Genomic DNA, 13,343 nt, shown 5'->3' with positions numbered 1-13,343 from the left:
GAACCACATCAAGATGAAGCTGCAGGTGCTGTGCTGGCGCAGGGTCCTGATGCGGCCGGTGACCACCGGAGCCAATAAAACCTTCCAAAATTATGTAAAACATTTAGGTTGTCATAGAAACCAGTTGGATTCCTTGTTGGCTGAATCTGTGGGGGGTATGAATACTTCTGGTCTCCAGGCGAACCTGCTCCTCCTTTGGAGGCAGCCTGCCGTTCTCCTCCAGTCCGGCAGGTGGCGGTAACCCTGCCCGCTGACTGCCGGACTACAGCTCCCAGAGTGCACTGCGGCCGGCGGGCTGTAAACACGTCCCTGAAGGACGCGCAGCAGGATGATCGGTGAGTTCTGGTCCGGTTCTCAGTTCGGATCGAAGATCGATCAGGTGACTCAGGGACACGTGACCTGATCGACCCAAAGATCAGAACCGCGGTGGACTGGGTTCCGACCAGAACCTGTCCAACAGCGCGGGTCACAGGGTACCGAACCAGTCAGAGGATCTGGTTGGTTCTGATTCCCGTCAGTACCAGAACCGAGCGGGTCCAGATTTATTTAAATTGGTAATAAATGTGATAAAGTTCTGGAGGTAAGTCCAGGTCCAGTTCTACCATCCTGCATCCCTCAGTGAAGGGACCGGTACCGGCCCCCCAGGTGCGGCAGGTTCTGGAGGACAGGACCTGGTCAGCTCAGTCCTGGTGGTTCTGATGCACAGAAACAGCCTCCTGACATCAGTGACGTGTTGGACCCGAAACTGGACCTCTAGGTTCTGGACAGCTGGGACCAGAGACAACCGGACCCCAAAAATAGAATAAAAATGAACTAAACTAAATATGAATGAAGTTTCAGGGAATCATTTCACAGCCGGAGATTTAAAGCTTTGATTTCTGTGAATGTTGATGATTTTGCTTGCAGCTGATAAAAACACATTATAGATTATAAAATCGATAAATAAACATTACTAATGCAGAAATAAGGGTTTAATGAAATGACGCTTCATATTTTTATCGGGCGCTTTAGTCTCACCTGAGCGAATACTGTAATGTATTTCCTGTTCTAGTTCATAAAGCAGAACTGGCCTGTCCAGGTGAGTCAGGTGTTACAGGGGGCGGGGCTACCAGAGAACCAATCATTCATCAAAGTTCAAACAAAACATTAAATTAAAACAACAAATAAATTAAAAACACAAAGAAACATTGGAATGAACAGAAGCCATCTACAGGAACCAGAACCAGGTTCTGATCCAGCTGAAGGCCCTCACCTGGTTCTGGTTCTGGTCCTGCCTGAGACCGACTAGAGCTTTATGAACCTAACAGGCTGTCACAAGTAAAACCATGAAATCTGCTTGTGTGTGAAGTTAGAGCCTCACCTGTGTTGCAGTGTTTGTGCGGTTTAACCGCGGCCCCGGCGTTGCCGTGGAGCTCAGTGCGGCGGCCCACGTGGCAGAGCTGAAGGAGATCGTGGGGAGGCAGCAGGGAGTTCCTGCCCAGGCGCTCCGGGTTCTGTTCGCCGGCAGGGAACTGCAGAGCTCCGACTCCCTGCAGGTGAGCTCCCATTCCGATGTGCAGGTAGTGTTCACCTGGAGTCCTCCTCACCTGGAGTCCTCCTGTCAGGGCTGTGACCTCCCAGACCAGAGCACGGTCCACGTGGTGCTCCCTCCTCCAGGCTCCATCCACCTGCTGCCACTGGCTGCCAGAGGAACAAGGCTGACCCGGCTGGACCTGAGCTCCTCCAGGCTGGCCGTCCTGGAGGGAGGAAGAGGAGGAGGAGATGAAGATCAGAGGACAGAGCAACAAGCTGCAGCTCCTAAAGGTCAGTAGCTCCTAAGTGACACAACATACACCTCCCTCCAGGTGTGTGTTCTCTGTCTCCAGGTGTGTGTTCTCTGTCTCCAGGTGTGTGTTCTCTGTCTCCAGGTGTGTGTTCTCTGTCTCCAGGTGTGTGTTCTCTGTCTCCAGGTGTGTGTAGTACCTTCTTCGTGTACTGTAAGCGATGCTCATCCATCCAGTCAGGGAAACTCCGTGTTCGCTGTCGGCGCTGCAGACAGATGGCGCTGACCCTCTCCAGGGTGAGAACGGAATGTAGTACTTCCTGTGTGTGTAGTACTTCCTGTGGTTGGTAGTACTTCCTGTGTGTGTAGTACTTCCTGTGGTTGGTAGTACTTCCTGTGTGTGTAGTACTTCCTGTGGTTGGTAGTACTTCCTGTGTGTGTAGTACTTCCTGTGTGTGTAGTACTTCCTGTGGTTGGTAGTACTTCCTGTGTGTGTAGTACTTCCTGTGGTTGGTAGTACTTCCTGTGTGTGTAGTACTTCCTGTGGTTGGTAGTACTTCCTGTGTGTGTAGTACTTCCTGTGGTTGGTAGTACTTCCTGTGTGTGTAGTACTTCCTGTGTGTGTAGTACTTCCTGTGGTTGGTAGTACTTCCTGTGGTTGGTAGTACTTCCTGTGTGTGAAGTACTTCCTGTGTGTGAAGTACTTCCTGTGTGTGTAGTACTTCCTGTGTGTGAAGTACTTCCTGTGTGTGTAGTACTTCCTGTGTGTGAAGTACTTCCTGTGTGTGTAGTACTTCCTGTGGTTGGTAGTACTTCCTGTGTGTGAAGTACTTCCTGTGTGTGTAGTACTTCCTGTGTGTGAAGTACTTCCTGTGTGTGTAGTACTTCCTGTGTGTGAAGTACTTCCTGTGTGTGTAGTACTTCTGTGTGTGTAGTACTTCCTGTGGTTGGTAGTACTTCCTGTGTGTGTAGTACTTCCTGTGGTTGGTAGTACTTCCTGTGTGTGTAGTACTTCCTGTGGTTGGTAGTACTTCCTGTGTGTGTAGTACTTCCTGTGGTTGGTAGTACTTCCTGTGTGTGTAGTACTTCCTGTGGTTGGTAGTACTTCCTGTGTGTGTAGTACTTCCTGTGTGTGTAGTACTTCCTGTGGTTGGTAGTACTTCCTGTGTGTGAAGTACTTCCTGTGTGTGTAGTACTTCCTGTGTGTGAAGTACTTCCTGTGTGTGTAGTACTTCCTGTGTGTGAAGTACTTCCTGTGTGTGTAGTACTTCCTGTGGTTGGTAGTACTTCCTGTGTGTGAAGTACTTCCTGTGTGTGTAGTACTTCCTGTGTGTGAAGTACTTCCTGTGTGTGTAGTACTTCCTGTGTGTGAAGTACTTCCTGTGTGTGTAGTACTTCCTGTGGTTGGTAGTACTTCCTGTGTGTGTAGTACTTCCTGTGGTTGGTAGTACTTCCTGTGTGTGTAGTACTTCCTGTGTGTGTAGTACTTCCTGTGTGTGTAGTACTTCCTGTGGTTGGTAGTACTTCCTGTGTGTGTAGTACTTCCTGTGGTTGGTAGTACTTCCTGTGTGTGTAGTACTTCCTGTGGTTGGTAGTACTTCCTGTGTGTGTAGTACTTCCTGTGTGTGTAGTACTTCCTGTGTGTGTAGTACTTCCTGTGGTTGGTAGTACTTCCTGTGTGTGTAGTACTTCCTGTGGTTGGTAGTACTTCCTGTGTGTGTAGTACTTCCTGTGGTTGGTAGTACTTCCTGTGTGTGTAGTACTTCCTGTGGTTGGTAGTACTTCCTGTGTGTGTAGTACTTCCTGTGTGTGTAGTACTTCCTGTGGTTGGTAGTACTTCCTGTGTGTGTAGTACTTCCTGTGGTTGGTAGTACTTCCTGTGTGTGTAGTACTTCCTGTGGTTGGTAGTACTTCCTGTGTGTGTAGTACTTCCTGTGTGTGTAGTACTTCCTGTGGTTGGTAGTACTTCCTGTGGTTGGTAGTACTTCCTGTGTGTGTAGTACTTCCTGTGTGTGAAGTACTTCCTGTGTGTGTAGTACTTCCTGTGTGTGAAGTACTTCCTGTGTGTGTAGTACTTCCTGTGGTTGGTAGTACTTCCTGTGTGTGAAGTACTTCCTGTGTGTGTAGTACTTCCTGTGTGTGAAGTACTTCCTGTGTGTGTAGTACTTCCTGTGTGTGAAGTACTTCCTGTGTGTGTAGTACTTCTGTGTGTGTAGTACTTCCTGTGTGTGTAGTACTTCCTGTGGTTGGTAGTACTTCCTGTGTGTGTAGTACTTCCTGTGGTTGGTAGTACTTCCTGTGTGTGTAGTACTTCCTGTGGTTGGTAGTACTTCCTGTGTGTGTAGTACTTCCTGTGGTTGGTAGTACTTCCTGTGTGTGTAGTACTTCCTGTGGTTGGTAGTACTTCCTGTGTGTGTAGTACTTCCTGTGGTTGGTAGTACTTCCTGTGTGTGTAGTACTTCCTGTGTGTGTAGTACTTCCTGTGGTTGGTAGTACTTCCTGTGTGTGAAGTACTTCCTGTGTGTGTAGTACTTCCTGTGTGTGTAGTACTTCCTGTGTGTGTAGTACTTCCTGTGTGTGAAGTACTTCCTGTGTGTGTAGTACTTCCTGTGGTTGGTAGTACTTCCTGTGTGTGAAGTACTTCCTGTGTGTGTAGTACTTCCTGTGTGTGAAGTACTTCCTGTGTGTGAAGTACTTCCTGTGTGTGTAGTACTTCCTGTGGTTGGTAGTACTTCCTGTGTGTGTAGTACTTCCTGTGGTTGGTAGTACTTCCTGTGTGTGTAGTACTTCCTGTGTGTGTAGTACTTCCTGTGTGTGTAGTACTTCCTGTGGTTGGTAGTACTTCCTGTGTGTGTAGTACTTCCTGTGGTTGGTAGTACTTCCTGTGTGTGTAGTACTTCCTGTGGTTGGTAGTACTTCCTGTGTGTGTAGTACTTCCTGTGTGTGTAGTACTTCCTGTGGTTGGTAGTACTTCCTGTGTGTGTAGTACTTCCTGTGGTTGGTAGTACTTCCTGTGTGTGTAGTACTTCCTGTGTGTGTAGTACTTCCTGTGGTTGGTAGTACTTCCTGTGTGTGAAGTACTTCCTGTGTGTGAAGTACTTCCTGTGTGTGTAGTACTTCCTGTGGTTGGTAGTACTTCCTGTGTGTGAAGTACTTCCTGTGTGTGAAGTACTTCCTGTGTGTGTAGTACTTCCTGTGTGTGAAGTACTTCCTGTGTGTGTAGTACTTCCTGTGGTTGGTAGTACTTCCTGTGTGTGAAGTACTTCCTGTGTGTGTAGTACTTCCTGTGTGTGAAGTACTTCCTGTGTGTGTAGTACTTCCTGTGTGTGAAGTACTTCCTGTGTGTGTAGTACTTCTGTGTGTGTAGTACTTCCTGTGTGTGTAGTACTTCCTGTGGTTGGTAGTACTTCCTGTGTGTGTAGTACTTCCTGTGTGTGTAGTACTTCCTGTGGTTGGTAGTACTTCCTGTGTGTGAAGTACTTCCTGTGTGTGTAGTACTTCCTGTGGTTGGTAGTACTTCCTGTGTGTGTAGTACTTCCAGTGTGTGTAGTACTTCCTGTGGTTGGTAGTACTTCCTGTGTGTGAAGTACTTCCTGTGTGTGAAGTACTTCCTGTGTGTGTAGTACTTCCTGTGTGTGTAGTACTTCCTGTGGTTGGTAGTACTTCCAGTGTGTGTAGTACTTCCTGTGGTTGGTAGTACTTCCTGTGTGTGAAGTACTTCCTGTGTGTGAAGTACTTCCTCTGGTTGGTAGTACTTCCTGTGTGTGAAGTACTTCCTGTGTGTGTAGTACTTCCTGTGTGTGTAGTACTTCCTGTGGTTGGTAGTACTTCCTGTGTGTGAAGTACTTCCTGTGTGTGAAGTACTTCCTGTGTGTGTAGTACTTCCTGTGGTTGGTAGTACTTCCTGTGTGTGAAGTACTTCCTGTGTGTGTAGTACTTCCTGTGGTTGGTAGTACTTCCAGTGTAGTGTTTCCAGTCCTGATGCAGTTCCTGCCGGCGGCCAGCAGGAGGTGCTGTTACCCTTCGGTGTGTCTGTCTCTCAGGGTCCTTCCTGCTGGGATGATGTTCTCCTGCCCGGACGTATTCATGGCGTCTGTCAGTTTGAAGGTTGCCATGGCAATGAGGCGGTAAGGGGCGGGGCCTGAGAGTTTCAGAGAGGAAGTCCTTGACCTCTTAATTCTGATTGGTCCTTGATGGCAGGAGTTCTACATGAAATGTGCGTCTCACCCCACGTCAGAGGACGACGTCTCCGTGGCGCTGGACCTCGTCCTGTCCAACACCAGGGGCGTCCCCTGCATCGGCTGCACCGACATCAGGTAACATCCTCACCTGTCTCACCCTCTGTCCCTCTCCGCCCCCCTCCTCACCGCGTCTCCGTCTCCAGGGACGTGGTTCTGGTCTTCCAGTGTTCGGACCGTCATGTGATCTGCCTGGACTGCTTCCAGCGCTACTGCCAGACGCGGCTCAATGAGCGGCAGTTCATTTACGACGCTGTGATTGGATACTCGTTACCATGTGCAGGTGAGGGGCGGAGCCTCAAGGGGGCGGGTCCAACAGGTGATGTGCCTGACTTCCTGTTGTCTCTGCAGCTGGCTGTGAAAACTCTCTGATCAGGGAGTTACATCACTTCAGGATCCTGGGAGACGATCAGGTGACTCCACCTCCCTTCTCTGTTTTTGTTTTATTAATAACAAACAGTATAAAAAGACTCGTTGAGGTACAAGGAGCATTGCAACAAAGGTAGACACAAAAATAACCAAAACATGGGGCTAAGACTGAAGACCAAAAGATAAACAGTAAGAGTTAAAACAAAAGAAAAGCAGATACTGGCAGTTACTGTTTTTGCATAAACAGATTTGAAATGTTTCAATAATCCAGTTTAAATTGGTTAAGAGGAGTAGAACCTCTCCATTTACTGCAGAGTTTATGATATTTAACAAGCAAGAAGACAATATTTAGCATGTCAGATATTTGGCTATGAAGGCCACCAACATGGTGTAAAATCTGGGTGATGTTTATCTCTGGGATGCCTTCAGGTTTAGGGGACATAAAAAGAGATGATTAAGGGATTCTTCTGGACAAAAGGCACAACGTGTTGAATAAAACTTAAATCTTCTGTGCAAAAATTCTGCCACTGGGTAAATATGAGATTTTGAAGTGAGTCTCTTTAACCGGAGGTGAAACCGGCCATTTAACATACCTGGAGAAAACCTTCTCAATTATAGACCAAGATATTATTATTGTAATCACTAAATAATTTAGATTTGAAGGCAGAACATCACTGCACTTTGTCCAGTTTTGGGTTTGGGTCAGGAACAGGAGCAGCTTTTCATTACAACAGATCAGATTAAATTAGTTGGTAAAATCTCTATGATTTAACAAAACAAAATCACTATCCATTCATTCAGTTACAAATAAAATACATTTTTCATACCAGTCAGTTTTAAAAATGGATTTTCTATTTATTAATATTGATCTGTTATTCCACACTATGGGTCCATGTGGGGTAAAATTATGAGTAAATATCATTTTCCAAAACTTGTTTATGAAAATTAGACGGTGAAATAGGAATCTTGGTTAATTCAAAATCACATTTCAGCAATAAAATGGCTTTTGAATAAAGATTTGGGATATGAAACCACATTGAGCTGGAATGAGACTGATGGGTCTAAATGAACCAATCAGAGCCTCTAAAGCTCCAGTTCCTTCCTTATCATAATAAGATGATCGTCGTAAATAGTGAGTTTTGTTCCTCCAGATAAACTGAAAGATTATTAAATTGGCTTTCCTAATATTTTGGTCAGAGATAAAAGCAGAATGTGATGAATGAATGAATCTGGACTCTCGTTCAGCTCCAGTTGGTCCAGATCTCTGGTCAACCAGTGGCTCATCTGATCTTCATGCCTCCAAACATCTTCCAATGTTTTCCTCCTCTCTTCGAATAGTATTTTTTGAGATCAATATTCCCAGATATTTAGCCTCAGACTGAACTGTAATGGATCAGCAGAAGTTCATATTTATTAATACTGACAGACCAGAAGCTCCAGAAAACTTTAAAATGGATTTTAGTGCGATGTGGCCAGAGTTTTATCCCTTAGAAAAATTGTTGTATCATCAGCAAACTGACTTATCTTGAAAAATTTTAATATCATGCAAATTAGAAGTTTTCATAATTAGTAAGGTAAGCATTTGAGTAGTTAATATAAATAATGTAGGTGAAACTGGGCTGCTTATATCACTATAAGATAATCTGATTATATTACAACTTTTCTCCCCAAAGCCAAAAGATTTCAAGGTTTTTATAGTAAAGCCAGTGAGTCAAAAGCCTTAAAGAAATCCAGGAATAAAATCAAAGTGTTACTATTAATAAAGCTACGATAATCAATCATATCAAAAATCAGTTCAGTATGATGATGGACATTGCTTCCCTTTAAAAACGCTGATTGGCCTTCATTAATAATCGTTCCTAAACCACTGTTGAAGCGATTGGCGTAAACAAGAGCTAACATTTTATCATCTAATGTCCATTCCTTGTGTTGTTTAGCCCAAACAAGTCTCTTCTGCTTGTTGCCTGTCCTTAGCAGTGGTTTCCTAGCAGCTATCCCACCATGAAGGCCTGATTCACACAGTCTCCTCTTAACAGTTGTTGCAGAGATGTGTCTGCTGCTCTGTGTGGCTTTGACCTGGTCTCTGATCTGAGCTGCTGTTAACCTGTGATTTCTGAGCCTGGTGACTCGGATGAACTTGTCCTCCCCAGCAGAGGTGACTCCTGGTCTTCCTTTCCTGGGGCGGTCCTCATGTGAGCCAGTTTCTTTGTAGCGCTTGATGGTTTTTGCGACTGCACTTGGGGACACTTTCAAAGTTTTCCCAATTTTTCGGACTGACTGACCTTCATTTCTTAAATTAATGATGGCCGCTCGTTTTTCTTTACTTAGCTGCTTTTGTCTTGCCATAATACAAATTCTAACACTCTGTTCAGTAGGACCATCAGATGTTTGTCCACCTGACTTCTGCACAACAGAACTGATGGTCCCAACAACATTTATAAGGCAAGAAATCCCACTTATTAACCTGACAGGGCACAGCTGAGAAGTGAAAACCATTTCAGGTGACGACCTCTTGAAACTCATCAAGAGAATGCAGAGTGTGTGCAAAGCAGTATCACAGCAAAATGTGGCTACTTTGAATAAAGGAAACTCACTGAATGAGTAGGTGTATCCAAACTTTTGGTCTGTACTGTATGTAACAGAGAAAAATTTCTATGTACATATATATAAATAAAATGATTGAGTTAAACCCAAAATAATAATAATTGTGATCTAGAGGTGTCCCTCTGTCACCCAGAAGTGAGAGAAATCACTGGAAACAGACAGTTTCTCAGCATTGCATCATGTCCCCAATTATTTCTGATACATTATTTCTTTTTGCAGCTGCTGGAAATCTATTTGCAGTCTATCAAACATGGACCGGATGTGCGCTTTTATTGTGAAAGCAGGACGTAAACGGGTGTACCGTAATGTCTTGAGCTGTCGCGCACGTGAATATCTTGTGCGGCCTGCTGTTGGAAGAGCCGGCTGGTTTACCGCGGCGTCTTTCTGAGGTTCCAGCGTCTCTTGTAACGATCATGGTCTTCACAGGAGATCCTCAGCGCTGTTTTCTTTTTTGAGAAGGTTAACTGTAGCTTGAAGCTCCGACATGGCTTTCTTGTTTACATCAATGGCGACAGTATTAGCTTCGATACGTTTTCCAGTGTTCTTTGTATTAAGTTCTGCTATCGCATGAAGAATGGTGTTAGCTGAATCCTCTTTACATTCAGGCTCATGCAGCTTCATCTGCTTCTTGCTTTTGTTCTTAATAGGTGTGTGATCCCAGTTCACCTTCTGTTCTTTACAAGAAGGATCAGACGAGGCCCCGACCAACTCAATTTCTTCAATAATATCTTCGTCGTGAGCCTCTGGAAGGGCCGACCGGTTGTAGTCGTGGTCTGACATGCTAGCCTGCGTACATTAACATCCAGACGGCAAAAAAGGCTAAAATAGTTTCAAAGAGTGTTAAACTAAGAACAAAAAACCTAAGACGCTTTAAAATGGGGCTAAAGGACAAAAATTTGATTAAATCTAGGCTAAACAATAACTGTATGCGCAAAACAACGCCTCTCACCCCGCCATCTTGGGACCTCACTCCACCTCCCTTCTACCAATAGAAAGAGTCAGGGTCTCCCCTGGAAGCACTTCCTGTGTTCTAGGGTCACTCTAGACTCGGAGACTCATTGAGGTTCAGCTGAATAAATATGGAGGTGAAATAAAGTAATGGAGGAAGCAGAACCTAGGTCAGAGGTGAGGAAACTGGAACCAGTGGGAGGTTGATGAGGGCCAGGTGTGGTCAGTCAGAGGGAGGCAGGGCAGCTGGAGCAGAGAGAGATGAGAAAGATGAGGGAACTGATAGCTGGACTAACTTGTCCTCCTGCTGAACTGTCCAGAAATGGAACCAGTTCAAACCAGTGTGTTAAAATCCCAGAGGAGGAGATTATCAGACCTTCAGGTGCCTGTAGTTCACCTGAAACACCTGTAGACAGGTGAGGACAGGAACTGATGACCAGCAGAGATCAGGTCTGTCATCAGATGCTTCACTTCCTGTCCAGGTGTTTCCAGGTGAACCATCTTCTGCTGGTTAGGTTGTAGCAGGTTGCTAATGTGGGCTGGTGCTGACCCCCTGTGGTTCTGCCTCAGTACGGCCGCTACCTGCAGTACGGTGCCGAGGAGTTTCTGCTGACCGCCGGCGGCGTGCTGTGCCCCTCACCTGGCTGTGGGGCGGGGCTTCTCCCACCTGAGGGCAGCAGGAGGGTGGAGTGTGACCGGCGGCTGGGCTGCGGCTTCGTCTTCTGCAGGGACTGCAGGGAGGGTTTCCATGAGGGGCCGTGTGAGGGCCCTGCGGCCCCGCCCCCAGGGGACGCCTGCCAGGTGAGTCACATGATGATGATGATGGAGGCGATGAAGGTGCTGAGGTGGTCCCTCTCCTCAGGGCTTCGTGGTGGGGGATGAGGCGTCTCAGAGAGGGAGGTGGGACCTGGCGTCTCTGCAGCTCATCCAGGAGTCGACCCGGCGCTGCCCGCGCTGCCTGGTACCTGTGGAGAGGAATGGTAAGCTCCGCCCCAGAGCCCGCCCATTTATCCACCAGGTGAGCACTGAAGGCTGCTGTGTCTCCCCCTGCAGGCGGCTGCATGCACATGCAGTGCACCCAATGCCGAGCGGAGTGGTGCTGGCTCTGCGGCGCCCCCTGGAACAGGGAGTGCATGGGGAACCACTGGTTTGGATAGACTATGGCCAGGCTGCGTCCACCGCCGGGGGCGGGGCTCTGTCCACCATCGGTTCAGACTGTGGATTTCTCCCTGAGTGTAAATAACAAAATAAAATGTGAGAACCCGACTGTGTCTGTCCCTCTGTCTGAGACGGGTCAGGTGTCCTCAGGTGGACGTCCAACAGCGTTCCTTTCAGTTCGGGACATTTACGGAAAAATACCCAGATAGCAAAATATAAGAGAAACGAGGTTGAAACACTGAATCCACATTGACACTGAAATGAAACTGAATCAATGTTTCAACCATAACTGACTATGTCAATGTTGATTCAACCGTCATCTGAAGGTGGAGCTACAATCAATTTTAATTGATTTTATGTTGAATCAGTAAGGAATCGATGCTGATTCATGTACATGTGTTGCTCTGATAGGTCTACATCATAACACCATTAGAAATTTCTTCACTGGTGATAAACAGTTTTATTGGCAGACAATTATCTGTAACATATTACCAAAAATGTGTGAACAAAAGCTTAAAATAGACAACATGGCATTAATATAGCATTTTATTTTAGAAAACAGGCATAGATCTGTAAACATATTTGATTCCTTTTGACTGTCAGAACATCAGTCTGTTGTCCATGAAGGTCCAGGATGTTCAGCTGGTTCTGAATGAACCAGGAAACAGGACCAGTTGGGCTAACAGGTCTGACTGGTGCCTTCCTCCTGCTGTGGCGCCTGATGGAGCCATGCTTGTGTTTCACAAAACACAAGCATGGTTCTAAATATTCTGCTGTTAGAGCAGAATAATCCAGTCCAGGTTTGAAGGGTCAGGTGTAGTTTTTTAACTAGAGTAGATTAAAGTTGTGGAAGGGCGTAGATCCATCTCATTACTGGGGGGAACCATAAACAGGAACATTTCTTAAGACCAATTTTTGGGAGGTGGGGTCGGCAAAGTTACAGTGAAATGTAACGTAAAATGTTTAAAGAGTTTTTAAACCACATTCAAGCTGCAGGACCAAAAATGGCTAGTGATGCACATCAAACGTGTTTTTCTCAGTAAGCAGCCTACTGAGAAACTAAACTAAAATTTAAATGTTGCTTCTATGCGAGTTTTGTTCATTCTGACTGATCTGATCTCTGCTACTCCTTTGCAAAAATGTAAGGTTCTAAAGAAAAAACGCTTTAATGAGTAACTATTAAAGTTCCCCATAAACATTGATTTATTGAAATGGCTCCCAATACAAGTTATGGCCTATTTAAATTATAACTTGTTAAGCTGCTTTATTTTTAAGCCTTTTTTAAATTATGGCATATCCTGGATGACTGAGAACAAATAAGCAGATATAAATGAATATCTGAAGTATCATAACTTAAACATAACATTTAAAGCACCAAAGTTTATATAGAAAAATATTCAGATTTTATTTTGTGGTTTTAAAGGCTCTATATTGAAGACAATGAGAAATAAAGGCATAACTTTGTTTTTTTTCTATCTGTTCTCGGCTCCCACTCTGAGCTGGTCCACCTGCTCAGCCCCTTCCTCCCGTTTCAAACTCTTGTAATTAACTAAAACTTAAAGAGTTAAATATGAATGAGATGTTTGCTACCTTTAACTTAAACTTAAAAAGCTTAAGTTTCTGAAAGCAGTGTAGCAGTTTAGCTAATGAGGTAGCTCATCACGATTCAGCCAAAGTAAGAAAATAACGAACTGCAGTCGGATTTTTATTGTTAATGTGTTTATTCTTATTGAGTAGAGAAAGTAAGTAAAAGGTGTTGCATGTTTTTTAAATATTTTATATTTTTAAATGTTTTATGTTTGTGCTGCGGAGCCACAGCTAACAGCTAACAGCTAGCTCCTCTCTGCAGTGGCTCTAATTCAGCGCTGTTGCTCCTCCTACACTTTGGACTGAACCATTGTTCTAATAATGGTGGGGGGGACCTAAAAAAATATTTTTTTCTGAGATAAATGGCAGATTTAGTTCGTTTTTTGTTTCTTTTGCCATTTCATATTGAGATTAATTAAATGCAAATGTTTCTTTAATGATTTGTTTTGGGGGGACAATTCTAGACTTTTCCTAGATCGGGGGGGGGGTCCGGACCCCCCGGGATTTATGCCTATGGGTGGAATCGCCCTTTAGCCATTCCCGAATCGGAAGCTGGAATCGGAAACCAACTTCAGCTTCGTGGATGACGAGAACAAATACACTTTAGATACAAATACACTTTAGGCAGTCCAGGAAAATTATATGTGGTCAGAAATTCATTATAAGAATAAGTATTA

General features: G+C 45.1%; 1 protein-coding gene across 4 annotated transcripts; it reads left to right on the top strand.

Moving 5' to 3' along the window:
* The first annotated feature begins 254 nt into the window (after window positions 1–254).
* Window positions 255–11,187, top strand: prkn (parkin RBR E3 ubiquitin protein ligase). 4 transcript variants are annotated; one of them, XM_088013416.1, is made up of 11 exons: window positions 255–335; window positions 1,372–1,535; window positions 1,605–1,803; window positions 1,929–2,059; window positions 5,806–5,889; window positions 5,963–6,078; window positions 6,147–6,283; window positions 6,352–6,413; window positions 10,492–10,722; window positions 10,784–10,901; window positions 10,975–11,187. In XM_088013416.1, the coding sequence occupies exons 1-11, from the start codon at window positions 329–331 to the stop codon at window positions 11,076–11,078; spliced, it is 1,353 nt and encodes a 450-aa protein (XP_087869542.1). In that variant the 5' UTR covers window positions 255–328; the 3' UTR covers window positions 11,079–11,187. The 4 variants fall into 4 exon arrangements, with proteins under 4 accessions (XP_087869542.1, XP_087869544.1, XP_087869543.1 ...); XM_088013417.1 differs by having other exon boundaries at window positions 256–335; window positions 1,950–2,059; XM_088013418.1 differs by lacking the exon at window positions 5,806–5,889.
* Window positions 11,188–13,343: the final 2,156 nt, after the last annotated feature.

Source organism: Poecilia mexicana, unplaced genomic scaffold (assembly GCF_051168715.1).
Source record: "Poecilia mexicana isolate PSO_F unplaced genomic scaffold, ASM5116871v1 scaffold_15, whole genome shotgun sequence".
Lineage (NCBI taxonomy): Eukaryota > Metazoa > Chordata > Actinopteri > Cyprinodontiformes > Poeciliidae > Poecilia > Poecilia mexicana.
This window is presented reverse-complemented; position numbering and strand designations above follow the sequence as displayed.

Excerpts from the sequence above, each read along its gene's own strand:
- prkn (XM_088013416.1), top strand. Across the intron at positions 6,284-6,351 it reads ATACTCGTTACCATGTGCAG|CTGGCTGTGAAAACTCTCTG; the intron begins GTGAGGGGCGGA and ends TTGTCTCTGCAG. Across the intron at positions 10,902-10,974 it reads GGTACCTGTGGAGAGGAATG|GCGGCTGCATGCACATGCAG; the intron begins GTAAGCTCCGCC and ends CTCCCCCTGCAG.